Source organism: Erinaceus europaeus, chromosome 15, assembly GCF_950295315.1.
Source record: "Erinaceus europaeus chromosome 15, mEriEur2.1, whole genome shotgun sequence".
Lineage (NCBI taxonomy): Eukaryota > Metazoa > Chordata > Mammalia > Eulipotyphla > Erinaceidae > Erinaceus > Erinaceus europaeus.
Genome location: NC_080176.1, coordinates 61,751,035 through 61,764,263, shown reverse-complemented (window position 1 = coordinate 61,764,263; position 13,229 = coordinate 61,751,035). Strand labels below are relative to the sequence as shown.

At 37.8% G+C, this 13,229-nt stretch overlaps 1 protein-coding gene across 8 annotated transcripts in view; it reads left to right on the top strand.

Moving 5' to 3' along the window:
- Positions 1–13,229, top strand: part of PIAS2 (protein inhibitor of activated STAT 2) — a 68,223-nt gene that overhangs the window by 19,604 nt on the left and 35,390 nt on the right. For 7 of the 8 annotated variants that reach the window (XR_009545076.1, XM_060173824.1, XM_016185114.2 and 4 more), the window contains 2 exons: positions 7,414–7,888; positions 12,769–12,853. Coding sequence is in view for 7 of the 8 variants with exons in the window: in XM_060173824.1 (XP_060029807.1) it covers positions 7,414–7,888; positions 12,769–12,853 (560 nt within the window). In the remaining variant the exon portion in view is untranslated. The remainder of the gene's footprint in view (positions 1–7,413; positions 7,889–12,768; positions 12,854–13,229) is intronic. The other variant, XM_060173826.1, reaches the window with a different exon arrangement.

Here is a 13,229-nt window from a genome sequence, read left to right as displayed (position 1 = left end):
ATTGTAAGTTTTGATTTGTTAATATCTAACACATTAATCTTTGGCTGGGATTTCATATTTTTAACAAGGGTTAAAATGTAGTAATATATCTCTTAGTTTATTTAAGTGTTCTTTATTTCTTGTGCCTTTACTACATAGTTAAGAAACATTATGCCTTTGCATTTTGTGTTGCTTAGATACCTTTTTTTCATATCAGTCATTTGAAATTTATTTAATGTATATAGAAAAGTCAAGGTTTTTTTTAAAATAAATTTTATTTATCTCATTCTAATGAGATACAGAGAGGGAGAGACACTGACCAGAGTACTGCTTTGTGTTCATGTATCATGGTATGAAGGAATGAACTTGGGGTACATTTCAGGAGTTGTCTTCTCAAAGTTTAGCTTATTTTGACTATTGACTTTGGTTTCTTTGTCTCAAGAATTATTTTAACCAGTGAATTGGAAGGAAGATGTTCACTCTAGGCCTTTCAATAAAAGGGGATTTATTTCTTGGGAACTCAGGATTTCACTGGGACACAGAACCAGGGACTTGATGTAAAATCCTCTAATTTTTTAACTGGATATATGAAAATGTAGATTTTAAAAATATTTCATTGATAGAGACTTGAGCTTGAGAGGGGGAGGGGAGGTTGAGAAGGAAAGAGACACAGCACTACTCTACTGCTTGTGAAGATTCCCTCTGCAGCTTGGAACCCAAGGGCTTGAACTGGGGTCCTTGTGCATGGTGTAATGGGTGTTCTACCAAGTATGCCACTGCCTGACCTGTAAAGATGAGGAAAAGAGGGAGAGAGGACCAGAGCGTCACTTGAATTTGGGACGACTTGACTTGAGTGTCTCACACTTTATCCACTGCACCATCTTTCAGGCCATGATACAGATTGTATTAGTATTAGTGTTAGGAATGTTGATTATGTGATTTGTCTATTTTCCCCAGCACCTCCTCCCACTACCTCATATTATATGTCATAGCAGATAGAGAGAGCTTATAAAATTCATACTGATCTTTACCAAGACTTTAAGTCATTCGAGTTTCCCTAATTCTTGGATTTTCTTTGTGTGTGTGGGGTTCCTTCAGGGAAATATTTTTATATAAATATTATATATATTTGGTTGATGAATTTTTTAAAAAAATTAATACTGCACCTTCAACTTGCCCTCAGACCTATACATAATGTTTAAATTATATAATGTTGCAACTGTATTTTTAAAATTTTGTGATTTAAATTTGATATGCAAGATGCATAGTTCTAGTTTTAATTTATATTCACTCTTTTTAAAAGAGATTGTTTACATTTTAAAATCAGCCATAACCTATTTTCATGTTTATAAAGTCACTAAGCAGTTACTGAAATTCTTCTATGTAGTACATATCAGTTGCACATGAAGAATTAGAAGGATGACTTTGAGAAGAAACATGAAGTAGATAAAATCCACTTGGTTCAAGGCACCTGGTCCTTAACTGCAGAGGGAAAGCTTCATGAGTGGTAAAGCAGGGCTGCAGGTGTCTCTCTGTCTCTTTCTCTCCCTATCTCTGTTAAAATCCACTTGGGGAAGAAATGTTGATGTCAAGTTGGTGGAGGACAAGAGCTGATACATTCTTAAAAGTTTTCATGTGGCACAAAGCGCAAGGACCGGCTTAGGGATCCCGGTTTGAGCCCCCAGCTCCCCACCTGCAGGGGAGTCACTTCACAAGTGGTGAAGCAGGTCTGCAGGTGTCTATCTTTCTCCCTCTCTCTCTTCCCCTCCTCTCTCCATTTCTCTCTGTCCTATCCAACAACGAACAACATCAACAATGGCAATAATAATAACCACAACGAGGCTACAACAAGTGCAACAAAAGGGGGGGAAAAGTGGCTCCAGGAGCAGTGGATTCATGGTGCAGGCACTGAGCCCAGCAATAACCTGGGAGGAAAAAAAAAAAGTTTTCATAGCAGACTCACTTTAGCTGGTTAGGACTGAAATTTGAAATGCACTTTAGGGTGGTCCAGGTGGTGGCACAGTGGATAAAGCATCGGACTCTCAAGCATGAGGTCCTGAGTTCAGTCCCTGGCAACACATGTACCAGAGTAATGTCTGGTTCTTTCTCTCCTCCTGTCTTTATCATAAATAAGTTTTTTTTTTTTAAAGAATACCACCTTAAGAAGAAATTGGATCTAGCAAGGTTTTGGGGGGAGGGGCACATACATATGTATTTTGATTTAGTAAAACTCCTTAATAATAAGTTGACTAAAGGAGGGCTTTTTCAAGGCACCCCTGGTCCTTAACTCCAGAGGGAAAGCTTCATGATTGGTAAAGCAGAACTGCAGGTGTCTCTCTGTCTCTTTCTCTCCCTATCTCTGTTCTCCACTCAGTTTCTCTCTGACTCTATCCAATAATAAATAGAAATTGATGCCCAGAGAAATAAAACTGATTTTCCCAAAGTCCCAAGTCTTGACCTACAACTATTAATTGTTGATAAAATTTTCCAAAGGACACCAATGACTCTTAAAGTCATTATCTTTGGCCAGTGCTTGCGTTTATTTTTTTATTGGGGGATTAATAGCTTACAGTCAACAGTAAAATACAATAGTTTGTACATGTATGACATTTCCATATAACACTACAACCCCCACTAGGTCCTTCTCTGCCATCATGTTCCAGGACCTGAATTCCCCCCCGCCAGTCTTTTACTTTGGTGCAATACACCAATTCTAGTCCAAGTTCTGCTTAATGTTTTCCCTTCTGATCTTGTTTTTGAACTTATGTATGTGAGTGAGATCACCCCATATTCATCTTTTTATTTTTGAAAAGTCTCACTTAACATGATTCCTTCAAGATCCATCCAAGATGGGGTGAAGAAGGTGAATCCACCATTTTTAATAGCCGAGTAGTATTACATTGTGTATATAGCCCACAACTTGGCCACTCATCTGTTTTTGGACACCTGGGTTGCTTCCAGGTTTTGGCTATTACAAATTGTGCAGTTATAAACATAGGTATACCCAAATCTTTTTGGATGACTGTTTGGTTCCTTGGGATATATATCCAGGAGAGGAATTGTAGGGTCACAGGGTAGGTCCACTTCTAACCTGAAAGTTCTCTAGACTGCTTTTCACAGGGGTTGGACCAATTGACATTCCCACCAGCAGTGCAGGAGGCTTCCTTTGTCCCCACAACCTCTTCTGCTACCTTTTATTTATTTATAAAATGGAGATAATTGACAAGACTATAGGATAAGAGGGTTGTAATTCCACACAGTTCCCACCAACAGAACTTCCTATCCCATCCGTGCCCCCCCTCCCCCTTTGAAAGCTCTCATAGTTATCCCTCTGGGAGTATGGGCCGAGGATCATTATGGGGTGTAGAAGGTGGAAGGTCTGGCTTCTGTAATTGCTTCCTGGCTGAACATGGACGTTGGCAGGTTGATCCATACTCCCAGCTTGTTCCTTTTATGATGTATGGCATTCTCACAGGAATGAAGTGGTATCTCATTGTTGTCTTTATTTGCATTTATCTGACAGACAGTGACTTGGAACATTTTTTTCAGTGTTTATTGGTCTTTAAGATGAGGTCATTTGTTTTCTTATTGCTGAGTTTAGTGAGCTATTTATATATCTTGTTTATTAGCCTCTTGTCCAATAACGTGGCATGTAAAGATCTCCTATTCTGTGGGAGGTCTCTTTGGGTGGTGGTTTCTTTTGCTGTTCAGAGACTTTTTAATTTAATGTAGTCCTTCTGGTTTATTTTTGTTCTAGTCTTCTTTGTAATTAAATTCACTTCATTGAAGATGTTTTTAAAATTTGTATGTAAAAGTTCTGCCCATACTTTCCTCTTAGAATTTTGATAGTTTCTTGTCCAAGTCCTTGATCCATTTGGAATTTACTTTTGTGTTTGGTGAAATAGAGTGGTTTAGTTTTATCCTTCTGCGTGTTTCAACCCATTTTTTCCAACACCATTTGTTGAAGAGACTCATCTTTCCCCATTTAATAATCTGGGCACCTTTGTCAAAGATTAGTTGTCCATAGGTGTGTGGGGGTACTGCCTGTGTTTTATCTTTGCAGCATTCTGCAATGCAAAGGCTCCATCTTATCTGCTCTTTCTTTTGCACTTGCCCAAACCAGAGGATTTCTCCTTTCTTCAGAATCCCGTGGTTCCACATAGTTTTAACTAATAAGCCTTACGTCTTAAGTCTCTTTTTCCTTGGGGGTGGCGTGCACGTGTTTACAGTGGCTGTTAGTGTCATTGTCTTAGTGCAGTCTTCAAATGAATAATTACTATTGGAAATGATATGAGTAATCTCCCTGAAATTTTGTTTTGAGAGCCAAACTCCTTAAAACGAAGACTATCTGAAATAAATGGAAGAGAATAATGAATTTTGAGTTACTTTGGTCTCTGTAGGAAGAATCAGATTAAATTTTTTTTTAAAAACCTGTATGATTGCCTAATGATGTTAGTGCTTTATATGATTTACTGTTATTTTATGCTACTGTAAAATCAACAAGCTTCAGTTGAAGTGGGATTGGAGATTGGAAAAAAGTACTGCATTTCTTGCTTAGTTTTAAATCAAAACAACTATGCTTTTTTTTACTTTTTAGAAGGGTTTAGGCAGTCTTCTCCCCACCCCACACACACTTCCCTAAGCACACCATTTAGCATCTCTAGCTTGTGGTGGTGTAGGGAATTGAACCTGGGGCTTTGGAGCCTCATGCATGAGAATTTTTTTTTACATGACCATTATTATCTCTCCACCCTGCTTTTCTTGCTTGGGAATATACTTAACTGAGAAAAGGCTAGAATACTTTTTATACATGAAATCACAAGTTATATGCTAGAGCATAATTTTTTTTCTTTTTCATAGCATAGGATAAGATGAATAAAACAGTCTTGCACATAAAAAAAAAAGATGAAGCTGTTAAGATATGATAACCATGATGTTGTGATATATATTGTAGTTACAATGTGATTTTTTTTTTTAAAATTATTGGATAGAGACAGAAATAGAGAGGGGAGATAGAATGGGAGAGACATAGATACCTACAGCACTGCTTCACCACTCCTGAAGCTTTCTTCCTGCAGGTGGGGACTGGGGCTCTAACCTGACTTCTTGAGCATTGTAACATGTGCGCCACCGACCAGCCCCTTGTTATGTGATTTAGAGGTGTATTTTCAGTTTGGTGGCTACTGGCAATATGTGGTTTCTAACCATTTGAAATACACTTAGTACCATTAAAATATGTTCTAAGTGTAAGGTACAGATAGAATATTTCAGGTTTAGTATGAAAAACAACTCATTAACACTTAAAATTGTTATTCTTATAAACCAGAGCACTCACTGCTCAGCACTGGTTTATGGTGGTATGGAAGATTGCACATAGGATTTGAAGCCAAAGTCATGATGTGTTCTTTGCTATATCCCTTGGCCCCATAAAAGTATCTTTAAAGTACATTTTTTCTTCAATATTTTGCTTGCTAATGAGAGGGAGGGGAGCGAGAGTGGATGGGCACACAAGAGCATCACTCTGGCATATACAATACTGGGGATTGTACTTGCGACGTCATGTTTGCAAGTCTATTGGGCCACTATTTAAAATTATTTTTAAATCACCAAAATTTGCATTGAAAAGATACTTTTGTATATTATTGTATATATGGGTAGACAGTTTTGACATTGCTTTTATTTTATTTTGCTTCCAGGGTCATTGCTGGGGCTCTGTACCTGCACTACAAATCCGCTGCTCATGGAGGCCATTTTTTCCCTTTTGTTGCCCTTGTTGATTGATTTTGTTTTAATGTGACTACTTAGAAAATTGAGAATTATAGGGGACTGGGCGGCGGCACATCTGGTTAAGCACATGAGTACTAAGTGCAAGGACCCGCTCAAGAATCTGGGTTGAGTTCCATGCTCTTCACTGCAGGGGGTGTGCTTCACAAGCTGTGAAGCAGGTCTGCAGGAGTCTGTCTTTTTCTCTCTCCCTAGCTATCTCCCCCTCCTATCTCAATTTCTGTGTTCTGTCCAATAATAATAATAACAACAATAATAATAAAAAGGAAAAGTGCAAAAGAAAGAAAAAGTAAATTGAGAATTACATGTATAGTTGGTATTTTTTTATCAGTAATGTACATGCAAATTACATTTGTTTGCACTATAGAAAACTAGAAAGTTTAACAATTAATTAAAAGCCTAGTAGTTTTATTTTTAAAATATTTATTCCCTTTTGTTGCCCTTGTTTTTATTGTAGTTAGTATTGATGTCGTTGTTGTTGGATAGGACAGAGAGAAATGGAGAGAGGAGGGAAAGACGGGGAGAGAAAGATAGACACCTGTAGACCTGCTTCACTGCTTGTGAAGCGATTCCCCTGCAAGTGGGGAGCTGGGGGCTGGAACCGGGACCCTTAGCCAGTCCTTGCGCTTTGCGCCACATGCGCTTAACCTGCTGCACTGCCGCTGGACTCCCAAAAGTTTTAAGGAGTTGCTTCTGGACTGTTACTGAGACGTAAAAGTGCAGAGCAGTTCTACCTTTGAGAAGGAATCACAGGCAGTTATGGACTGTGTAGCAATGAGGTGCTATAGAAAAACAGTATTTCATGTGGTAGATTTCTGAGAGGGCTTTTGGTCAGCTCTAGGTCTTAAACTCTTCTTCATGGCTACCCAGGTAGTGCTCTTTTGGTCCAGTTACATCTAACCCAGATGTGATTTCTAAGTTCAGTTGAGTAAAAAAAGTTTAGTTGAGTAAAAATTACTAAGTAGGTGGATTCATGAGGCACCACTGGGCTTAAAGTACTATTAGGCTTTGCTGAGTAAATTGCAAGGTGAGATGTGCAGTACAAATTGTTCTGTTTTACACCCAAGAACAGGTCAGTTGGGCAGTATAGACAGCATCTTGCCTGTGTGACCATTTTTTTTTAGTGCTCTTTAAAGGTCTTTTTTTTTTTCTTTTCTTGGATATTCACCTGGGAACTTTAGTTGTTTTAGAAGTTTGATTCTAAATAAGATGTGACTTTGAGTGTTAGTATATAAGAATGTCTTTATTTTCTCAGCATATTGTCTTTTTCTTTGTGTTGTTTGGTTACTTGATAGCAAACTTAACATTGTGTTTTGGTATGGCTTGGTTTTAAAAAGGTCTTTTGGTGGTTACAGATTTTTGTAGTCTTAAAGCAAATATAGATTTATTCTTGAGAATAAGTATATAATGTGGTTATTAATTGAAATCAGAACACCATAGATTATAAAAGTTTAGAGTGCAATAAAATCTAATGACACCATGACTTGAATGTAATAGATGGGGATGGTGAGAACAGTCGGAGTAGAATATGAGACGGTTAGTTACTAGTGTATATCACTTTATAGAGTACTGGAAAAATTAGATTTTACAGTATGTAAAGCTTTAGAGACTATTGGCTTATTCTCTTTTTTTTTTTTCCTTTCTTTTTAGAATATGGTTTCTAGTTTTAGGGTTTCTGAACTACAAGTGTTACTAGGCTTTGCTGGACGGAATAAAAGTGGACGCAAGCATGACCTGCTGATGAGGGCGTTGTATTTATTGAAGAGCGGCTGCAGCCCTGCGGTTCAGATTAAAATTCGAGAATTGTATAGACGCCGATACCCACGAACTCTTGAAGGACTTTCTGATTTATCCACAATCAAATCATCGGTTTTCAATTTGGATGGTGGCTCATCACCTATTGAGCCTGACTTGTCGGTAGCTGGAATCCACTCGTTGCCTTCCACTTCAGTTACACCTCACTCACCGTCCTCTCCTGTTGGTTCTGTGTTGCTTCAGGATACTAAGCCCTCGTTTGAGATGCAGCAGCCTTCTCCCCCAATTCCTCCTGTCCATCCTGATGTCCAGTTAAAAAATTTGCCCTTTTATGATGTCCTTGATGTTCTCATCAAGCCCACAAGTTTAGGTAAGTGCTAGAAAAATCAATTGCAAGAGCACCAATAAATAAAGCAAAAGACCATAAACTGTTTATTACTGACTTACTGTTATTAAAATTCAGCCATTATTGCCAGATACTTAAATTAGAGGTAAAAATTATCAACAACATGAAAGGATTCATTTGCTGTAACTCAGCTTCCCTTTATATATGGGAACAAGTATACAACTTAACCTATTACCATGATACATCATGCTTTCATACTTTTTTTTTTTTTTTTAAAGTAACCCTTTGGAATGAATCCAGGATCTGGAACATGTATAATATCACTGATGATTTGCCTTCCTGGGCAAATTAAAATGGATTCTTTATTCTAGAGAAAGATACCATAGCACTGCTCCACTATCCAGTGGAGCTCCCTTGGTGCCATCTGTGGTGTTCCTATGATGAGGTAGCTTGGTTCAGATCTAAGGTCTCATTCCTGGTAAAGTCTATACTTTACCAGCTAAGCTATCTTTTGGACTTTTTATTTTGATATATTCACATTGAGGCTTTTTTTTTTTATAACCATACCCTTTTAAAAAATACTTATTTATTCCTTTTTGTTGCTCTTATTGTTTTATTGTTGTAGTCATTATTATTGTTGTTGTTGTTGAATAGGACAGAGAGAAATGGAGAGAGGAAGGGAAGCTAGAGGGGGAGAGAAAGATAGACACCTGCAGACCTGCTTCACTGCTTGCGAAGTGACTCCCCTGCAGGTGGGGAGCTGGGGGCCGGAATGGGGATCCTTAGACAGGCCAGGCCGGTCATTGTGCTTTGCGTACCATGTGCACCTAACCTGTTGTGCTACCACCCCCAACCCTATTTTCTGCCTTCAAGGGGGAAGCTTCATGAGCCGTGAAGCAGTACTGCAGGTGTCTTTCTCCCTTTCTATCTCCTCTGAATTTTTGTCTCTATCAAATAAGTATTTTTTAAAAGAATGTTAAAAAAAAAAAGCCAGAGCATTTGAACAGTGCTCTGGTTAGAGAAGGAGAAATATGCAAATTCCGAAAAGTAATTTAAACTACGGATATGAGAAACCTGCATACATTCCTGACATCTACAGACCAGTCTTTATTGTCTTGATTTTTATATATAATTGATAATTTCTAAGCTATCAACATATTCTTGAGTTAGATGTTTAGATAACACGAAGAAACTAGAAGGGCTAACAAAATAGCTCACTTGGATAGTGTGTCATTTCACAATGTGTGTAACCCATGTTTGAGACTGGCCCCCTCCACATTGAAGAAAGCTTTGGTGCTGTGGTCTGGTTTACTGTCTTTATCCCACACACACACACACACACACCCCAAAAAGTAACTTCTTTTTTAAAAATTTTATTCATCTTCTCTTTTGTTGCCCTTGTTTTTTTTATTGTTGTTGTAGTTATTGTTATTAATGTCGTCGTTGTTGGATAGGACAGAGAAATGGAGAGAGGAGGGGAAAACAGAGGGGGAGAGAAAGACACTGGCAGATCTGCTTCACCGCCTAAGAAGCAACCCCCCTGCAGGTGGGGAGCCGGGGGCTTGAACCGGGATCCTTAAGCTGGTCCTTGCGCTTTGCGCCACATGCGCTTAAATTAACCTGCTGCGCTACTGCCCGACGCCCTAAAAAAGTAACTTCTAAGAGCCACGGTAGAAAGAGGTCAGAAATATCTCATTCCAAAACTTACTGGAATATTGAAACTAATAGCCTTTTAGTATTGTAGCATTAATGCAAGTACTTAAGCATAGTGCATGTACTGATGCCTGGAAGGAAAAAAAAAAAAAACAGGAAAAAAAAAAAAACTACCATGAGATGACACTTGAATGTAGTCTGTTGAACATAGTGATTCAGTATTTCTCTTAGAATTACTGCAATTATAAAAATACTGCAACATTTTAATGCTTGAGACTCAGAAGTCCCAGGTTTAATCGTTGCACTATAGTATGCTATGGCTGAACTGCTGGGATTGAATTTGTAGCCTCTGTCTGTGGCCTTGACAATACAAGCTTTAAAGAAATTAAGAGTGGGAAAGGAGGTAGGGAGAGAGAAAGAATGTCATCCACAGCACTGCTTCACCACTTTTGAAACTTGCCCTTTGCCAGGTGCAGACTGGGCTTTTTAAAAAAAATTTATTTATTTATTCCCTTTTGTTGCCCTTGTTGCAATTATTATTGTTGTCATCGTTGTTGGATAGGACAGAGAAAAGTGGAGAGAGGAGGGGAAGACAGAGAGGAAGAGAGAAAGACAGACACTGCAGACCTACTTCACCGCCTGTGAAGCGACTCCCCAGCAGGTGGGGAGCCGGGGGCTCGAATCGGATCCTTACGCCAGTTCTTGTACTTTGCGCCACCTGTACTTAAGCCGCTGTGCTACTGCCCGACTCCCCAGACTGGGGATTTGAACCTCAGTCCTTGTGCACGCAACTTGGCTTGCCACTGCTTAATGCCTGTATGTAATGGTTTTCATTCTTGAAAAATAATTGTATTTCTTTTGTGTTTGTGTTGGTAATTTGTTTCTGGCGGTTCATGTCTGTTTTTAATACTTTCTCTTTTTAAAAAAATACATTTTCTTTGTTTTATTATAGTGAGAAAGAGGTATATATAGAGAGAGAAATTCACACACAGAGAGATAGAAACTGACTAGAGCACTGTTAAACTCTGGCTGATAGTGATTGGTAGATTGAACCTGTGATGTTCGTGCCTCCAGGCATGAAAGTTCTTTTTTCCATAACCAGTATACTGTCTCCACCTCTTAACATATTCTTTTGACTTTTGTAACATGTGCTCTCAAATCAGGTGAGCCACCACCCGGCCCAACTCTTGACTTATTCATCTTAAATTTATTATTTCCGTCTGTTTCTGAAGGGTATTTTAGTTGACAGGTTTTTTGTTTGTTTTGTTTTTTTGTTTTTGACCACTTTAAAGATGACCTCTGACATACAGTATTTTTGGTGAGAATTCTTTATTTGTGGTGGTATTTATGTAATTTTTTTCTGGCTGCTTTCAAGATTGTATATTTATCATAGATGTTCATGAGTTTGAGTTTGCTTTGTTTTGCTTGAATTTTGATCTGTAAGGTCTTCCCCTCTGACAATGTTACAAGATAGTCTCACCATTTTTGTAATTTTTAAAATGCCCTGTTTTTCTCTTCTTATGGGACTCCATTTGTTCCTATGTTAGGTCTTTTGAGATTTCTGTCTAGAAAGACTGGGTTCTCAAAACATTAAGATAAAAACTGTAGTGTTCAGCTCTTGATTTTTAAGTACAACCTATTTGTTATAAGAGGTCATTGATGAACTTAGCCACAGGTAGAAGGTGGAAAGTTAAATAAATGTATACCAGAAATAGAGTTGATGAGTGAATAAGAATTAAAGAAACAGAAGCTTCACGGTAGTGATTTTTGTCATTTATGCCTCACAGTATGTTTTTGAAATACATTTTTTTTTATTTTTAGGCCTTCATTTTAAAACATTTATGAGTCATTCTGTGACATGATTTCCAGGGTTATAAGTGCTATAGTAAAATACCTATGCTTAAAGTAAAATACTTTGTGAGAAATATGGTGGTTATCAATGAACTTTGGTGGTGGGTATGTTGTGGAATTATACCCTATATTTTTATACTTTTGTAAACTGTTAGTAAAATTTAAGCCATTTATGTAAATTTTTGTTATTAAAGTAATAAATAAAATATAAATTTCTACAAGACTATACTTAAGAAAAGTGTGATAAAAGTAAAAGATGTCTTAAGAGGTTTAACTGTTTTATTTGATATAACTTACAGATTAAAGACCTTTGACACTGTACATTCTGCCACCCTCTTGTTTATTTCTCTCCATGTGCCGGAGAAACTAAGCATTAAATAACAGCCATTTTGCCTTTTTCTTACTTGTTACTGGAACATGAGTTAGGGCCTCTATATTAGCTGCTGTTGTACTAGGCACTAGAATAATGCATCACAAAAGTATCTCATGAATTCTTGTGGAATTGACTGTAAAGTACTGAAAACAAAATACAGCAAAGACAAACAAGACACATCATTATTGGTTAGAGTTCGTGTGTATTTTTTCTAAGATACTCATTACTGATATTATAGTTGAGAGTGAAGTATATCGATCATTTGGAAGGGTTGTTACTTTGTCATGACAACCCTACCCAATGAATACACCAACACTGTGAGAAATAAATCTAAATATAGCAGAATAAGACATTTTTTATAATAGCCAAAAGATAGTAGGACCATGAACAAATACTATTTTTTAGAAAGATAGTAACTTTAGGTTGACATTTATGTAGAACAAATTTACGTAGAAGAAACTGAGGAAAGAGATGGAGGTGTAGTATATGCTTTTTTCAGTTAAATACATAGCTATCTTTGTGTGTTGTATTTTGACTTATAGTAGTTGGTGTACTATAAAAGAATTATAAATGCTTAAAATTAAACCTGTAGGCATCTGATAGCAGTCCATCTGGTATAGAGCACATATTACCATGTGTGACAGACAACCTGGGCTCAAACCCCCAGTTCTTACCTATATGTGGAAATCCTCACAAGCAGAGTGATTCGGGTAAATCTTTCCCTCTCTGTGTCTCTCACTCTCTATCAAAACAGAAAGAAAAGAGGGGAGATGGCTGCAGGAACAGCGGAGTGGTGCAGGCAGGTATCAAGCCCCAGCAATAACCCTGTTGGAAAAATTCAGCCTGCTTTAGGGTGACTTAACTGTCATGATTCCAAGATAAATGCAGTTGAATAATTATTTATTTTGGAGTATTTTAACCATAAAAATTCAGAATTTGACAGTGTCAGAAATGCATGGTTATTGAAGGTGTTTACACTACCTTTGTTTTTGTTGTTGGAACATTACCTTTATTTTCTTCTCCCCAGTGCAAAACAGTATTCAGCGATTTCAAGAGAAGTTTTTTATTTTTGCTCTGACACCTCAGCAAGTTAGAGAAATATGTATATCCAGGTAAGAGGAATGTTTTACCTATCAGCATATTGAGACCTTTAAGAACAGATATTTTGTCTTTAAATCTTCAGTGGGCAGGCTTTGGGTGTTTCTTGGTTTTTGTGAGTAGAGTAATAGGAGCTGCTCACAAGATGTCAGTGTTGTCTGGGGTACTGGTATATTTTGAGTGGACATTTGAGATGGGGGGGAGATCTACAACTAGCAAGGGAAATGGTGAAGGTAGAGTTTACCTTGATACCAGCATCTTTATTTATTTATTGAACAGAGACAGCCAGAAATGGATGGGAAAGGATGATGGGAGGGTGAGTGGGGGGAGGCAGAGAGACACCTGCAACTCAGCTTTGCCACTTGCAAAGCTTTCCCGCTGCAGGTGGGG